The sequence below is a fragment of the Natrix helvetica genome (assembly GCF_964273705.1).
Source record: "Natrix helvetica genome assembly, chromosome: 13".
Lineage (NCBI taxonomy): Eukaryota > Metazoa > Chordata > Lepidosauria > Squamata > Natricidae > Natrix > Natrix helvetica.
In genome coordinates, this window is record NC_138557.1 from 13,998,138 (window position 1) to 14,016,755 (window position 18,618).

Consider the following 18,618-nt stretch of genomic DNA (forward strand, 5'->3'; position numbering starts at 1 on the left):
TGGGGAGGGGGGGGGAATAGGGTGAAAAGACGCAGCCAGGGCAAAACACCGAAAGGTGTTGATTCCTAGATGATAAGATTATAATTTACAGAGAGAATCACAATCATCAGACTTTTTCTGAGTCAGAAGACTGGAATCCTGTTAGAATTCTACTTTAACCTCCTTTTTTTCCAGCAAGGACATCAAGTTCAAGAAGCTAATACCAGGAGGCAACTGGACTGTCTCGCTTTTTTTTCTTTTGAAGACATTTCGCTTCTCATCCAAGAAGCTTCTTCAGCTCTGACTGGATGGTGGGGAATAGAAGGATTTATACCCCTTGCAGACAGCTGGTCATTTGCATCCTTTTAGAGGGATATTGAGGCCGCTTGGAGGTTTGTCTGTGTCCTCAGGGACACCTGAGTTGGTGCTCCTGGTTCCTGTAATCTGCACTTTTTCCCCCCTCTGGAAATCCATTCCTACTCTCACACCATTCCAAGGGAATACCCAAATTATATAGCTAGAAGTCTGTAGGTGATTTTTTTTTCAGGACTTTCTTGTTCTTTCTTTTGAAGACATTTCGCTTCTCATCCAAGAAGCTTCCTTTAGGACAACCATGATGTAAATAACTGAGAATCTCTACACAGACTTTAAGTTAACGCCAGATTTTGCAATCTTTTCCCTTTCACATGCTTTTATTTCTGAGCTAATCAGTTCTCATTCTTGCCACTAGATGTCAGCAAAGACCAGAGGTTTCCCCACACAATCCATAATTCCTCTGAAACTAAGCGGAAACCCCATTGGCTCTGTTCTCTTCTTTCTTTCTTTTTCTTTTTTTCTTTCTTTTTCTCTCTCTTTCCTTTCTCTCTCTTTCCTTTCCTTCTCTCCATCTCTCTTTCTCCCTCTCTCTTTCTTACTTTCTCCCCCGTTTCTTTCTTTCTTTCTTTCTTTCTCCCTCCCTTTCTTTCTCTCTCTCTCTCTCTTTTTTCTTTCTCCCCCTCTCCCTCTCTCTTTCTCTCTTTCTTCCTCCCCCCCTTTCTTTCTTTTTCTCTCTCTCTCTCTTTCTCTCTCTCTTTCTCCCCCCCCTCTCTTTCTTTCTTTCTTGGAAGGAAAAATAAAAACTTTCTCACAGGTGGACATACTCCTCTGAGGAGAGGTGGGTGACAAACTAACATATCGAATTTGCCAAAGCTGCAGGTGGCAACATGAATCTGAATTAAAGTAATTAAAGAAATAAACCTATCCAGTTTTGTTTCCGTTTGGAAACTGCTTCTCCTTATATCAAGGTTGAATCTCTCCTTGTTCAGTTTCCATCCATTATTCCTTCTCTGGCCTTCGGGTGCTTTGGAAGATAGCTTGACCCCCTCCTCTCTGTGGCAGCCCCTCAAACATTGGAAGACTGCTCTCCTGTCTCCCCTGGTCCTTCTCTTCACTAGACTAGCCAGGCCCAGTTCCTTCAATCGTTCTTCGTATGTTTTAGCCTCCAGTCCCCTCATCATCCTGGTTGCTCTTCTCTGCACTCTTTCTAGAGTCTCCACATCTTTTTTTATAGTGTGGTGACCAAAACTGGATGCAGTACTCTAGATGTGGCCTTACCAGGGCTTTATAGAATGGTGTTAGCACCTCATTTGATCTTGAATTAAGCAGACCTGGCTTGAACCTCATGCCAAGCCCACATACACTCACCAAAATGAAATAAGGTTGCCACTAACCAAGATCTTCAAATGCAGCCTACCACTTTTCACACTAACAACTCTTGCAGCAGAGGGGTGCAATTCAAAAATTTTCGCAACTGGTTCTCTACCCAGTTGCTGGGTGGGCATGGCCATGGTGGGTGTGGCCTACTCGGTCTCCTGGGGGGGGGGGTTATTATCGCCCTCCCCAGCCTCCAGCAGCTTCCCTGAAGCGTCCAGGAGGGCGAAAACTGTCTCCCCCCGGGCTCTGGAGGGCCTGCAGAGGCTGGAAACATTTCTGCACTTCCAAAACCTCCAGGAGCCTTTGCGCAGACCCTGCACTGAGCTGGCATCCAAAACGGGCTGCGGGGCCAGCCAGTTCTTGCAACTACCAGATGTAAAATTAGCATCTGATTCACCCGAACCGGTCTGAACTGGTCTGAATCCCACCTGTCTTGCATCATGTGCCTGTGGAATTTGAGCACTTGGCAACTGACATGTATTTATGATGGCTGCACTAGGGGTGAAATCCAGCAGGTTCTGACAGGTTCTGGAGAACCGGTAGCAGAAATCTTGAGTAGTTCGGAGAATCAGCAAATACCACCTCTGGCTGGCCCCAGGAGTGGGAAGGAAATGGGAGATTTTGCAGTGTCCTTCCCCCAGGAGTGGGGTGGGAATGGGGATGGGCAAGATTTCCAAAATTTAAGGGTGGAAGGCAGTAGTGGGTTGCCAATTTTTTTACGACTGATTCAGGCACGCTCCTGCTTGCGCGTGTCTTTTCTGCGCATGCACAGAAGTGTCTGTGTGGGTGGGCGGAGCCTCCCACCACCGCTACTACCGGTTCGCCCAATCCGGGAGCAACCGACCTCTGGTGAAAGGCTAATTCTTCTTTAACCCTCATCTGCCAATATAACTGGCAACAACCAAAGTTGCAGTGAATAATTTTAAGTATTAAGTATAATCTCTATTGTCATTTTACTTAAATACAATGTATTTGTACTTAAATATTTTTAACAATTTAACAATTTAACAATTTAACAATTTAACAATTTAACAATTTAACAATTTAACAATTTAACAATTTAACAATTTAACAATTTAACAATTTAACTCTAGATTCTAGATTTATTGGATTTATATGCCGCCCTTCTCCCAAGGACTCAGGGCGGCGTACAGCATTAAAAAACACATAGTACAAAAGTTAAAAGAAATTAGAAACAGTCCAAAAAACAAACCCAATTTATATAACACTCACATTTTAAAAATTAAATAAAATTAACAGGCCAGGCCGGCTTGCTGGAAAACCCAACTTTTTAGGACGCGGCGGAAGGACCGGAGGTCAGGGATTATGCGAAGCTCCGGGGGCAGCTCATTCCAGAGGGAAGGCGCTCCCACAGAGAAGGCTCTCCCCCTGGGGGTCACCAACTGACACTGTCTGGCCGACGGCACCCTGAGGAGGCCAACTCTGTGGGATCGTACTGGACGGTGGGAGGCTACTGGTGGCAGTAGGTGGTCTCACAGGTACCCTGGGCCTAAGCCATGGAGTGCTTTAAAGGTCATAATTAATACCTTGAATCGCACCCAGAAGACAACCAGTAACCAGTGCAGGCCGCCTAAAAGGGGTGTAACATGAGAGCACCTAGGTACCCCCATGATAACCCGTGCGGCCGCATTCTGGACCAGCTGAAGCCTCCGGGTGCTCTTCAAGGGCAGCCCCATGTAGAGAGGGTTGCTGTAGTCCAGGCGAGAAAGGACGAGGGCATGAGTGACTGTGCACAAACCATCCCAATCCAGGAAGGGGTGCAACTGACGTACCAGGCGAACCTGGTAAAAGCCCCCCCCTGGTCACGGCCGTCAGGTGTTCTTCTAAACTAAGCCGTGTATCCAGGAGGACTCCCAGATTGCGGGCCTTCTCTGAGGGGACTAAAATTTCTCCCCCTATCATCAAAGATGGAACAAGATGCACAAATTATTTACTATTATTAATATTAAAATTAAATATTGTACTTAAATACAACTAAAAGGGGGAAGAAGGATAAATTAGACAAAATAAAGGATGTCGTGTTAATTTGCTCAAGGAAGCATTAGTTTCCTATGGAATGCAGTATTTGACGATACATATTTTTCTTTTATTTGCTTATATTACATAGAATCACAGCTCTGCCCAAATCTGGGTTTCTCATCTTCGTTTTGGCTGAAAATACTCAACTACTAGCACCCCGTTTCCCCCAAAATAAGACCTCCCTGGATAATAAAACCAATCGGGCTTTTGAACACATGCGCTAAAATAAGCCCTCCCCCTGAAAATATGGCAACACAGCAGCAGCCGTGAGGTGACCACGCTCGCCGCCTCCTCCACCTCAAAAATAATAAGACCTCCCTGAAAATAAGGCCAAGCGCTTATTTCGGGGAGGGGGGTGTTCAAAAGAAAATAAGACCCTGTCTTGTTTTCGGGGAAACATGGTAGCAGTGGCAAAAAACCCTGGAGCGTGACTTCTACTTAGATCAAAGCAGTGATGAGAAAGAGAGAGGGGCCAGGGATGGAGAGAGCAGGAAAGAGCACCATCTCTGATACCCTCAAATGAAATTGTCCCACCGTCGTTTCTGGCCCACCATCTTGGCCCTGAGAATGAAGGCCAACCCGGTGAGAAGCTCAGTGCCGATGGAGACCCATGCAAAGGCCAAAGACCAGCCAAACTGGATGTTGAGATTTTCCATGAGTTTCCTCCTCCCCTGAAACGATGCGACGTACTTGAAGAGGGCAGCGGAGTAAGCGATGTAGATGCTGACCCCAAGGAGGGTAACAAGAGCTAAAAAGGACACAAGCAGAGTCAGAGGGCTCCATATTGAAAACTCTCCCCATAAGGATCCAGGAACAACTCGCCGTGGCCAACTGCCACGGCCAACCTGCCACGGGACAATCCACGTGGGGTAAGAATCTGAGAATAACATTTAACACAGCACAGTGGTTGAGCAAAATGGTTCGGTTGAGATCGGCATATGTGGGACTGATTGGGGTAGATTGTAGAGGTCTTTCCGAAATATCATTTTATCATATATATTTTTAGTTCTTGACCGATGATTATTGCAATTGGGACCTTACGACCTTACTGACCCTTCAAAGTTACAAAGGCACTGAAAAAAATGACTTATGACTGTTTTTCACATTTATGACCTTGCAGCATTCCCCTTGGTCACATGAGCAAACTTCAAATGCTTGACAACTGGTATATCCTATCACCTACTTACCTACCTACCTACATCTATCTATCTATCTATCTATCTATCTATCTATCTATCTATCTATCTATCTATCTATCATCTATCTATCTATCTCTATCTATCATCTATTTATCTATCTATCTATCTATCTGGTATATATCATCTCTGTCTGTCTGTCTATCTGTCTGTCTGTCTGTCTATCTATCTCTTTCATCTATTTATCTATCTATCTATCTATCTATCTATCTATCTATCTATCTATCTATCTATCTATCTATCTATCTATCATCTATTTCTATTCTATAATTTTTCTATCATCTTCCTTCCCATCCATCCTTACTTCTCTCTCTCTCTCTCTCTCTCTCTCTCTCTCTCTCTCTCTCTCTCTCTCTCTCCATCCAATCATTTACACTACTCATCTATTTATCCAAATATAAAATAACAGAATTGGAAGGGACCTTGGAGGTCTTCTAGTCCAACCCCCTGCTTAGGCAGGAAACCCTACGCCACTTCAGACAAATGGATAGCCAACATCATCTTAAAGACTTCCAGTGTTGGGGCATTCACAACTTCTGGAGGAAAGTTGCTCCACTGATTAATTGTTTTAACTGTCAGGAAATTTCTCCTCAGTTCTAAGTTGCTTCTCTCCTTGATTAGTTTCCACCCATTGCTTCTTGTCCTGCCTTCAGGTGCTTTGGAGAATAGTTTGACTCCCTTCTTTGTGGCAGCCCCTGAGATATTGGAAGACTGCTATCCTGTCTCCCCTAGTCCTTCTTTTCTTTTCTTTCTTTTGGGGGGGGGGCATATGTGGGACTGATTGGGGTAGATTGTAGAGGTGTTTCCAAAATATAATTTTATCATATTTTATTTACCTATATATTAAATTATTGTACTTTATTCCAATTTTCATTTTAAATCAAATGTCATTCCAAATCCATTTTAAATCATATTTTATTCCAATTTCATTTTAAATTGAATTTTATTCCAATTTCATTTTGAATCGCATTTTATTCCAAATTCATTTTAAATCGTGTTTCATTCCAATTTCATTTTAAACGGTTTTTATCAGATTTTAGTCATAATTTGTGTCTGGAATTCTGCACTTGGATATGGCCCAGGGGCTAATCAATAAAGTAAACTAAACACATGGGATAACAACACAATAAATGTTATCCGTTACTGTTTCTTCCACATTATTTCCATTTTTGTCAATAGAAATAACGCCAAAGAAACAGTGGTGGATTATATTGATCACATTGAGTTATCCCACATGGAATTGTCTCGTGGCCACTAGGCCACAATGAGTTGTCCTATGGCCAGTTGGAAAAGCCCCGCCCTAGCTCTGGGGATAAAAGGCAGGGGGCGGAGATGAATAGATGTGAAAGAGGAGAGGAGAGTAGTGGAAATCTATGGGCCGGTCCTTGGGACAGAAGAGCCACCGCTGCTAGAGAAGGCCCACCCTAGCTCTGGGGATCAAAGGCAGGGGGCAGAGATGAATAGATGTGAAAGAGGAGAGGAGAGCAGTGGAAATCTATGGGCCGGTCCTTGGGACAGAAGAGTCATCACTGCTAGCGAAGCCCCACCCTAGCTCTGGGGATAAAAGGCAGGGGGCGGAGATGAATAGAGGTGAAAGAGGAGAGGAGAGTAGTGGAAATCTATGGGCCGGTCCTTGGGACAGAAGAGCCACCGCTGCTAGAGAAGCCCCACCCTAGCTCTGGGGATCAAAGGCAGGGGGCGGAGATGAATAGATGTGAAAGAGGAGAGGAGAGTAGTGGAAATCTATGGGCCGGTCCTTGGGACAGAAGAGCCACCACTGCTAGCAAAGCCCCACCCTAGCTCTAGGGATCAAAGGCAGGGGGCGGAGATGAATAGGTGTGGCAGACAACTATTCCTCTCCCGGATGGGCAGACTTGTTAGCCTGAGAGAGAAACTTTTTGCCAGGGCAGCCAGCATTCCTAACAAAGGAATCTTCTGGGTTCACGTCGGAGGGTTTGTTGTGTTTGGGGAGCTTCTTTCAGAACACCTACTAGTTCCCTCAATCGTTCATCATACGGTTTAGTCTTCAGACCCCTTATTGTTTCAGTTGCTCCTCTCTGCACTCTTTCTTGGGTCTCAACACCTTTTTTGTATCATGGTGACCAGAACTGACTGCAGTGTGGTCTCACCATGTAGTATAGATTGATACGAACACTTGACATGATAATCAGTTCATCTCAAGGATCAGTTTGACCACATACCTCCTAGAAGAAAGAGCACCCCGGTGAACAGCAGATGGCAGAAGGCTTGGGTGAAGATGCTAATGATACCTGCCACTCCTCCCAAGCAGATGATGATCAGGCTTAGAGGCAACAAGACCACAAATGTCCCATGAAGGTCTGGAAGGGAGAGAGAGAGGGAGAGAAGTAATCACTTCAACGTAGCTCAAAGCAGTGATGAGAAAGAGACAGGAGACAGGGATGGAAAGAGCAAGTGAAGGGCATCAATACCCTCAAGTGAAACTGGCCCACCACCTTGGCCATGAGAACGAAAGCCAACCCGGTGAGAAGCTCGGTGCCGATGGAGACAGGGGTGGGATTCAACCAGTTAAGACCGGTTTGGGCGAACCGGATGTTAATTTTACGTCTGGTTTGTCGAACCGGTAGTTCCGATGACTGGCTGGCTCGCCCCAACCCGCCCCTCCCAGCAGCCCCCACGCAGCCAGTTTTGGATCCCAAGTAAATGCAGGGTCCATGTGGAGCCTGGGGAAGTGGAAAATGGGCCTCCCAGAGACCTGTGGAGGGTATAAACGGGCCTATTTCCAGCCTCTAGAGACTCCGGGGAGATGGAAAACGGGCCCTCTACAGCCCATTTTCGCTCCCAGGATGGTGTAGGAGGCTGACAACGCCATGCCCACTATGGCCACGCCCATCCAGCAACCAGGCAGTGAACCATGGTTAAATTATTTGAAGCCCACCACTGGATGGAGACCCAGGCAAAGGCCAAAGACCAGCAAAAGTGGTTGATGAGATTTTCTAAGAGATTCTTCCTTCCCTGAAAAGATGCAACGTGCTTGAAGAGGGCAGCGGAATAAGTGATGTAGATGCTGACCCCAAGGAGGGTAATGTTCTGTCCTAGGCTTCCTGAAAAAGCATAAATCTTAGTCCCCAAAACCGTCATTTATTTATACAGCTGTATAAATAATTCACAGTCCGCAAAGCTTCACAAACAGTCTGTGAAGGTTCCGACAGAGGTCTGCTCAAGTTGCCACAGTCTTTCAGGGAAATGTTGATAAACACCCAGCTTTATCTCCTTTGAAACGCTGCCAGAGACCTAATTGCCAAATGCAGAGCAAGGCCAAACTTAGCACAGAGTCAAACAGAACTTTTCAAAGCTTGAACCGACCAGATGAACTAACTGCTTTCCTGGAAAAGCTCATGTCCGGTTCGCTCCTCTTTTATGTCTTATGGGAGGGGCCAATCATCTCCAAGCCTTACTCCCGAGTTGACCCTGTTTTCTTTATTGTTCTTGCCTTCTGGCAGCTCTGTACATATGCACACTGGGAACAGGTTCCTGCTGTTCTTCTGCCTTGCTGATGTCAGACTCCAGAGGCTCCGGAGGCAGCAAATAACTACCAGATGGCTGTGGCCCCCTCTCAGCCTCCGATGCAGATCCCTCATCTGAGCCTTCCCCAAATTCCAGGACTGGCCCGTGTTCCTAGCCAACCTCCTCACTGTCTGAATCTGCTGCCAGCTCTGCTGGCTGCTGGCGGGCCACAACAGGTAACAAGAGCTAAAAAGGACACAAACAGAGGGCCCCATATTGCAAACTCTCTCCATCTGGAGCCACTTCCTATTGCAATCCATCCATCATACATTTAGCTGCAAATGCCACCATTTCTTCTCTTCTGCCCTTGATTCATTTTCTCTCTACTCTCCCTTGTATGAATATTTCTGATGAAAATCTTTGGGGAAAAGGAGTTCAGCTTGATTGGTAAAATGCCGTACCCAGGATCGTAGAAGCAGTAACACGGGCTTCCTTACACCAAAATCTAATAGTTTATGCTGATGGAAGTCTAGCCAAGACATGGTCATGGCTCAGTGGAAATGGGGTGGGGGGGGGAGAGGCGGGGAGGGGGGGCAAAGACACATCAGAGAAAACCTGACCAAAAATGACATGAATCTATTCAGAAAAGAGTTTTGGGATTCACAAAACGCTTCATGAAATCAGAGACGTTGCATTGGATTCACATCTGGGGTGAAATCCAACAGGTTCTGACAGGTTCTGGGGAACCGGTAGTGGAAATTTTGAGTAGTTCGGAGAACCGGTAAATACCACCTCTGGCTAGCCCAGGAGTGAGGTGGGAATGGAGATTTTGCAGTATCCTTCCCCTGCCACGCCCACCAAGCCACGCCCACAGAACAGGTAGTACAAAAAATTGAATTTCACCACTGATTCACACAACATGCTAAACCTAGCTGAACGTAATTGTGGTTGGTTGGTTGATGGGTTGGTTTGGGGGCTATAGTTTGCAGTATTGTATGAACCAAGATTGCTGCATCAATAAGTCCAGATTCCGGGTAGCCCAGCTGAAGCTGACTCTTTAAACACAACCATTATCACACCGAATGCAGTATAGAATGATTTCTCTTCTACTAATCTACTGGTAGTTGAAATGTTCATTTATACCATTAGTCCATGCATGATATGCCATAACACTAAAGAAATTGATTTCTGATACCACGCCTGGCAAGGGGGTACCATGGCTCTCTCTTTCGTTGAGTCTGCCTTGGAGTTGCAGACACATGCCCACCTGAACGAATTCTCTGATTTGGGGCAACTCAGCTAATGCTCCAGAGGAGAAGCATTCATATTTGTGGGCAACAGCGAAACTCATCCGTGTTTCTCAGAAGAGGACTTCAACAACCAGCCAACGGACTGATGGCAATCTCAGTCCAGATCTCAGGAGCGCAGGTCTCTTGTGTCTTGAATACCGTTTAACTTCCAAGGTGCTGAGAGATTACTTATCCGCATAAATAAATAAATAAAAAGCAAAGGGTTTTTTTTTAAAAAAAATCCTCTGGCTGGTTCCTTTCCATCTGAGTAAACGGCCGTGTTGCATCTCGCCAAGCACCTCGTGGCGCAGCTGTTTTCGTTTGCAGGTTCTCCTCGCTGCGCCGAGGTAATCATTAACCACTAATGGATAAGCTTTCCTTGAGGTTTCCTCCTGTGTCCTAGGAGCCCTCCACACGACGGCTTTTTATCGCTGGCTTTGTTCCCAATGCAATTGCTTTTCCACCTCTCTTTCTCTGACCCATCACCCCAGGACCATTGTGCTACCAGCTGCCCAAACAGAAGGTTGCTAGGTGCCTCTCCGTAGCTTTGGGCATTTCCTAGATGTGGTCTTCTAAGAGTGGTCAGGACTGGGGCCTTCCAGTTGCTTTATTTCCTTCTTCACCAGCCCCGACCCAGGTAGAGGAACCTAATGGCAGCTCCTACTACCTCTGAACAGGAATGAAAGGCAGCTGTTATGTTCAGAATAACAGAATAACTGAGTTACAAGGGACTTTGGAGGTCTTCTAGTCCAACCCCCGACTCAAGCAGGAAACTCTAAACCATTACAGACTTGTTCAATTTCTTCTTAAAAACGCCCAGTGTTGAAGCATCCACAACTTCTGGAGAGAAGCTGTTCCACTGGTTAATTGTTCTCAATGTTAGGAAATTTCTCCATTGTTCTAGGTTGCTTCTCTTCTTGATTGGTTTCCACCTATGGCTTCTTGTCCTGCCTTCAGGTGCCTTGAGGAATAGGCTGACCCCCCCCCCCCCTTCTATGTGGCAGCCCCTCAGATATTGGAGCATTGCTATCGTCACTCCTTGTCCTTATTTCATTAAACTAGACATACATTTGAAATAATAGAAAATTAATAGACACACATTTTCCTCCAAAGAACCAGAAAATACCACTAGTGTCTGTCTGTCTGTCTCTCTCTATCTCTGTGTCTCTGTCTCCCTCCCTCCCTCTCTCTTTCTCTCTCACTCTCTCCCCTGCCTGCTTTCAAATTTTAAGCGTTCAGAATAAAACAAATGGAAGTTGTCTGGCTAAAAAAAAAAAAAAGGATTTTACCAATTGATGAGTGGCTGGCTTAGCAAAGTAGTCATCTCAAAATTATATAACCTGCTCTGTGACTGTTTGGGGAAATTGTCTGTCATCTGTTTTCTGATTTTCCAAAAGACTATCTACCAGAATGATGCCACAACAAAAGGGAAAATTGAAGATGCGGCCCTATAGAAGGGACTTTCCTCTATGCACATTTTTACACGAGAAGCTGCTAATTAAGCAGTTGGAAGGGTTTTCCCCCAATTTTGAGTAGGCTCGGGTTTCATAATGAATAAACGTTATAACCACATTGTTCTTATTCAGTAGAAATTGCTAGTCATCATCATCATCATCTTCCAATTCCCTTTTTCTAAATTGACTCCCAGTAGACATATCTCCATGGAGAGTAGAGACAATGACTGCAGCAAGGACTAAAGAACTGGTTCTTCAAAGTCTCTCTGGATGAGACAGAGGACAAGGGATTGCCCACATTCGCTCTAGAGTCCAGAGGGGTCAAACTCAAGGCCCATGGGCTGGATGCAGCCTGTGATGTGGTCGGATCCGGCCCGCGAAGAGGAAAGAACATTCAATGCCCGTATTGGCCTTACCAGCCACTTGTGGACATACCGTGGAAAGCCCACTACTCACTAGATGTCAAGGCCCTCTTCAAAAACAATGGACAAACATCATCATGTTGAAAAGACGTCAATGAAAGAATGATAGACGTAAGACGAATCTTGCACGATGCAGAAATAGCACAATCAGAATTACTGGATTATTAATTTTTTTAAAGTGTGATTCGTCTTTCTCAAGTCTGAATCATTATCACTACACTTCAAGTCACACATATAACAATTTTATTTCAAGAGCGGCGTTGTTTGCCAATTAGCTTCCAGGTGCAATTCAAGCTGCTGTTTGCTGCCATTAAAGCCCTCTGTGGTTCCAGACCAAACCCGCCATCCTGGGTCCAACGTTTGGGAAGCCAGGCTCTGCCTGTCACAAGCCAGGACAAAGGGTGAGTGGTGGAGGAGTAACACCTCCTTAAAGAACCTTGGCCCAGCTGGTCCGGCTGGTAGCACCTCGTAAGGGCCCCTTTCCAGGGTTACAGGAGAAGACGCTCAACGGTTTTGAAGGCGGAAGAGAACTCTACGCCCCAACGGCAGATCAAGCAGCAGAACCATCTTCTAGGAGAAGGGAAACTCTGATTACAAACCTCCACTGCCTTGTGGCTCCATCCACTACTGGAAAAGGCTTCAGGAGTCAACCTCCAGGCAAAATCCAGAGCCGGAGTCCTGGAAGCTGTTCGTGACTGTACAACCACGTTCTGGTAACTCTTGCGACACAGCTGGAACCAATCGTATCACCTCTGCCATTCCATTGGACTATTTCAGCCATGTGGAGAGGGGGGATCTGCTGCTTGGGTAACAGTCTATCCTCCATATCAATCCACCCAGGCCTCGTGTTCTGGAGAGGACACTCCAGCTTTGACTTCTTTCCAGAGTACGATGCCATCGTCTTTGGAGACTGAAGGATGTCAATGCTATGGTTCAAGACCTTTTTTTTTAGGGATTTCCTTCTTCTGTTCATCGGACCATCCAACCACATTAAATGGGGTGAACTCCTTCCAGGTTCTATCCCATGGGACCTCCAACCAGCTTCATGTCTCCCCTTCTAATGTCCGTAACACCTGGCCTCTGCCAGACAGCTTCCCGCAAGCAAGGTTAATATAGCGTCTTATTTTCTTTTGACCCCCGAAATAAGCGCTTGGCCTTATTTTCGGGAAGGTCTTATTATTTTTGAGGTGCAGGAGGCGGCGAGCGTAGTCACCTCATGGCTGCTGCTGGGTGCACTGCTAGGGCAATGAGAGGGAAGGTGCATCGCTGGACCTGCCATACTTTTTGAGGCGATTAGCTTGACGGAAGGGGCGCAATGGCTAAGGTTGCAGGAGCGGCCGTTAGGTAAGGGCGTGTGGGGTGCGTGGGACATGTTCCCCCCTCCCTTTCCCACCCGCCAGCCTCACCTCATCTGCTCAGACGAAAGGCACCAGAAAAAACAAAAACAAATAAGAGATAGAGACAAGAACCTGACAAGAAATTGTCATGTTGGCCCTTTAGAGTATGGAATGACGAAAGAAATGACTTAAATCAGGGGTGTCCAAACTTGGGAACTTTAAGACTTGTGGACTTCAACTCCCAGAATTCCCCAGCCAGCCATGCTGGCTGGGGAATTCTGGGAGTTGAAGTCCACAAGTCTTAAAGTTCCCAAGTTTGGACACCCCTGACTTAAATGAATGAGCAGGAGGGGGAGAGTTTCTTAGGAGTAGAGTCTACGAAATGTATTGTTTGAATGCTCTTCTTTGCTCTCCTTGTACGCGATCTACTTGGGAAGAGACTTGGAGGCCGCCTTTGCAAACGCTTTTTATCTTTCTGTAAATAAACACAATTTGAACTGTGAACCAGACTTGTCTCTTGTATTGTGAGGATTTAATCATTGGGTTTTTATCTCACAAGTCTGAGGGCGGTGTTGGTAGACAACGCTGACTTCCCCGCTGTCAGGAAACACAACTTAGAAGCTACTTACACAGGACATTCCTACGCGAAGTTGTCATGTTTGCAGGCCTAGACTTGAACGGGTTTACCATAGGGAGGCATGTCCTATTAACTGCAAGAAAAGAGTAAACCATCAACATCAACCAACAGTTTTGGTCAACAATTTCCCACCTGGCACCGCCGCTTAATCGACTTAAGCTTCGAGTTGATTAATCTGGCAATTAAAACAGAAGCCATGAAATGCAGCCCTAGCCACCCAAATGTTCTCTGCCTCATTATTAGAATGTTGTTAGCAAGTGGTGTGGATATGTATTGTCCAAAGTTCTTGCATTCAATCAGGGCAATTATATAAGAACCTAAACTGTAATCTTTTGAGAAATAGCATAGCTGAAATCCTGCTGATCTGAACAAGAAATAGAATAATAGAATTGGAAGGGACCCTGGAGGTCTTCTAGTCCAACCCCCTGCCTAGACAGGAAACCCTACACCGTTTCAGACAGATGGCTATCTAACATTTTCTTAAAAACTTCCAGGGTTGGAGCATTTACAACTTCTGGAGGCAAGTTGTTCCTCTAGTTAATTGTTCTAACTGTCAGGAAATTTCTCCTTAGTTCTAAGTGGCTTTTCTCCTTGATTAGTTTCCACCCATTGCTTCTTGTTTTACTCTCAGGTGCTTTGGAGAATGCTTTGACTCCCTCTTCTTTGTGGCAGGCCCTGAGATATTGGAACACTACTATGTCTCTCTTCCTTTTCATCAGACTAGACATACCCAGTTCCAAAAACCCTTCTTTATATGCTCTTTGTCTGTATAATATTGATAAAAACAATTCATTATATTGTATATTGCCCACCTAGAGACTCTGGGCAATTATAAAACCCATACATATAGGCTATAAAGTATAGGTTTATACTTTTCTCATTGATAGTTTCTTAAAGTATCCCAGTTGAAAAAATATGGCCTTTCAAAATCCTTCACTGAATATGTGAAGAAAATGGATGTCTGAATCCTTGCAGGTAAAGTACACACAATTTTCTTTAGATGGTAACCGTTGAGACTAGATGCTTGGAAAACATTTCTACCTGGAATCTCCTCTAGAAGAATAGAATAAGATAGGGTAGGGTAGGGTAGGGTAGGATAGGATGGAATAGGAATAGGAATAGGAAAGAATAAGATAGGATAGCATAGCATAGGATCGGATAGGATAGGATAGGATGGAATAGGAATAGGAAAGACTAGACTAGACTAGAATAGAATAATAGGATGGGATGGGATGGAGTAGGAGTAGGAGTAGGAGTAGAGTAGAGTAGAGTAGAGTAGAGTAGAGTAGAATAGAATAGAATAGAATAGAATAGAATAGAATTCTTTATTGGGCAAGTGTGATTGGACACACAAGGAATTTGTCTTTGGTGCAGATGCTCTCAGTGTACATAAAAAGACAAGATACATTCATCAAGAATCATAAGGTACAACACTTTGTGATAGTCATAGAGTACAAATTGGGTACATAGGGATTTGTAGAGAGGATTACACAATGAAAGGTAAGATATATGCACACATTTCCTGGCCACCTTGTCATTAAAGAGGCACCCTTTCACACACACACACTCCGGCACATAGGACAGATTGTCCAAAATTCTCTTCCCCTTCCAAACAACTTCCATGCCAGCTTCTCTTTCATTAGACTAAATCACTCAGGGTGGGGGAGGGGCGGGAGACACAGTACAGCACTATTTGTGTTCTCCTAAGCCTTGACAATATTAGAAAGGCCATGAGTTCAGATGAATCTTGTTTGAAAACGAAACTCTAGTCATGGAACCTAGCAATTGTTAGGATGAGGGAACAAAATAGGGGCTGAGAATGGAATGGAATGGAACAGAACTGAACACAATAGAATTCTTTATTGGCCAAGTGTGATTGGACACACAAGGAATTTGTCTTTGGTGCAGATGCTCTCAGTGTACATAAAAAGACAAGATATATTCATCAAGAATCCTAAGGTACAACAGTTAATGATAGTCATAGGATACAAATAAGCAATCAAATCGTACTAGAAAACAAATAAAATATAAATTGTAAAGATACAAGCAACATGGCTATAGTCATTAGTGGGAAGAGATAGCTACTAGGAAGGAGGAGAAGAAGAATAGTAATACAGTCTTAGTAAATAATTTGACAGTGCTGTGGGAATTAGTTATGTAGCAGAGTGATGGCATTTGGGAAAAAACTGTCCTTGTGTCTAGTTGTTCTGGTGTGAAGTGTCCTATAGCATCGTTTTGAGGGTAGAAGTTGAAACAATTTATGTCCAACCTTATGCAAGTTCAAAATGACACCAAACTATAAATCTTTTTAAAGCTTTCTCCTTATCAAAATACACAAATCTTCTCCTTTGGCATTAAAAGTATCCATCCACCCCATTGTTGGACCACTTGGGAGTCTAGCTTTGGGAAAGGATCGTTCACTTATGCCAATTAAATACACCAATTCCTTGCTCCAAAAAGCCAAACCACCAACTTCCCAGGGAAACCCTGGATGTACTTACATCCGCAAGTCCTCCAGAGTCCTCTATGGGATTTCACGCTACCTGTAAGGTTGGTGAAGCCCTCCAATCCTGAAGCATCAATTTGGTACCAAAAGTCTGTGGCCACAGCAGCCACCAGGAAGGTGAAACTTAAAACACCCGCCAAGACTGCAAACACAGAAACTCTGTTCGGTGTGACTTTCATGGCGATGGCTGCTGCTGTCTGTGTTGGCCCTTGAGACTGGATGGTGTTCTCCACTGGTCTTCTAAGAGTAAACGAACAGGGCTGCCAGGGACATCTCTTGCAAACCCACCTTCTGGAGTTTCCCTGGATGGCCAATGCCTGCAGCGTTTCCTTAAATTTTACTGATGTGTACTCCTACTGATAGTTCGATCATCTGCTGGAAGGTACAGTCGTGGATGGAAATTGAATTCTGCCCCTTTTCTTTATTTACTCTTCTCTTGTTGGTAGCTGATGCCCAGTTACTTTGGGAAAAGGGGAGGTGTTGACTAGCAGCGTCCCTCGCATTTCATCCAGTTGTCATGTGGTTAAGTAAATACGTAAGATACTCAGTGCTAACATTTCCTCTTTGTTGAAATGCCAAACAGCTCCCCATTAGACCTCGGGTCTTCTATTTCTACTTCTATTTCTATTTATGACTAGACTTCAATGTCTAGTTGGCATGGAAGGAAACCCAAAGGAAACCAGTAATGCTCAGCACCATGGATAGCTCCTTAGGTGTGAATCGCTTTGGATGGCAGTAGAATGAGTTTTCCCCCAGAAAATCCTTTAAAAGGTCCTTTAAAATCTTTTAAAACTATGAGGCATTTAGAGAAGTCTGTAATTGTCCTCCCTCATAAGAGTCTTCGCCATATATGCTCAAGAGATCCTTTGGGGTAATTCTTATAGCTCTCCACTTGTGTTTTGGAAAAGCCAACCCTGTAATCTTGTGCATTCCAAGGAAGCGGTATGCAATTCCAATTCTCTAAAGAAAACTAGCCACTGTGGATGCTAATTGTACACAGGAGTCAGTTTTCAGAGTTCAATTAGCTTCACTAAAAGGTCAATAGATTCAAGCAGTTTCTATGGACTTCATCATCTTGAGCAGGGGTGTCAAACTTGATTTCATTGAGGGCCACATCAGGATGGGTGTTTGACCTCGGGAGCCGGGGTGGGTGTGGACAGCTTGACATCACTCATCTCGGGGTCATCTGTGGTGGCCTGAGTGCTCTGTTGGCAAAAAACAGGCTCCTGAGCTCCGTTTTCAGCCGCAATGGCCTCCTGCAGCCCTCTGCCAGCAAAAATGGGAGCATGGGTGGACCATACATGCCCCTTGGGTCCCGTTTTCAGTTACAACAGCCTTCTGCAGCCCTCTGCCAGTGAAAACAGAGCTCCATTTTTGCTGGCAGAGGGCTGCAGGAGGCCGTCTCGGGAGTGCAGCCCTCCCGAGCTCTGTTTTTGCTGGCAGAGGCACCAATGGCCAGTCCTTTGCTGTTTTCAGGGTGGCCCCCACGGACCAGATCTATGCACCCCTGGGGGCTGGATCCGGCCCCCGGGGCCTCAAGTTTCACACCCCTGATCCTGAGCTATGAAGATCCATTCCTGTCTGGTGATAAATCAGGATGATTTATCTTTATCTGATCTTTTGCTTTATTTTCTCTCTTCTTTTAGAACATACTGAAAGGTGGTTGAGCTTCTGAGGTACAGTAAATTTTGTGTCTACAACTCGGTTGGTAGGCGGAAGCTTAATCTGATGGAATCTTAGAATAACCATCTATTTTAAGTCCTTGTAATATATGAAGCAAAAACATCTTTCCGAATGGCCCAGAACGAAAGACAGGAGTTGTGCTTGATCCTATAAAGGGGGGGGGGGGGGGGGAGGACGACATTTTTTTTAAATTTATTACCTAAAAAAGATATTTGCATGGAGTTTATGTAGTATCAATATTTCAAAGCTCCATATTTTGAGAAACAAAGGATTGACAAGTCTGTAAGATTTAGATTCTAGGCAACAAGTTTCCAACACTTTCTCATTTTGTAAAATATGAGTTATTGTTCCCACCCAACACCTTAGAGGAAAACTATTCCTTTTTTTTGTTCTTGTTAATACACGTTTATTGTTTTGTATCACAAATTCCATTTTTATATTGAACAGCGTGTGTTCTAGGTGTCCAATGTATTAAAATATAAACATTATCATAATCATTATAATCATATACGTAAGGACATATATGCCATATCAATCATTGTTGAAAAGTCTACTATCTTCCATTATAATATTGATTCTACAACCATCAAAATATTTACTAATCATTTTTTCTTTCTCATGAAGTTCATATTTCACATAAATCCACTCATCCAATCTCTGTATCTGTCAGCTAAACAATTGTAGAAAAGTTCCCATGTCACAAAATATTCCAAATCTTCTTTCTCTTTGATTTTCAAGGTTAACCTATCCATTTCTGCACAGTCCAGAATGTTTTTGATTATATTATTATTTGTAGGGGTTTCTGCGTTCTTCCGGTATTGTGTGTATAGAATCCTGGCTACTGTTAGAATACGTACAATTAAATATGTGTTATCTTTATTATAATTTCCTGGAAGC

At 44.4% G+C, this 18,618-nt stretch overlaps 1 protein-coding gene across 1 annotated transcript; it reads right to left on the reverse strand.

Annotated features, from left to right (window-relative positions):
* Positions 1-2,001: 2,001 nt before the first annotated feature.
* On the reverse strand, positions 2,002-16,251 carry TMEM114 (transmembrane protein 114). The gene is made up of 4 exons (XM_081965506.1): positions 15,971-16,251; positions 13,525-13,605; positions 7,109-7,246; positions 2,002-4,459 (listed from the first exon to the last, which is right to left on the reverse strand). Exons 1-4 carry the CDS (start codon positions 16,215-16,217, stop codon positions 4,227-4,229), a joined length of 699 nt encoding a protein of 232 aa, XP_081821632.1. The 5' UTR covers positions 16,218-16,251; the 3' UTR covers positions 2,002-4,226.
* Between the last annotated feature and the right edge of the window lie 2,367 nt (positions 16,252-18,618).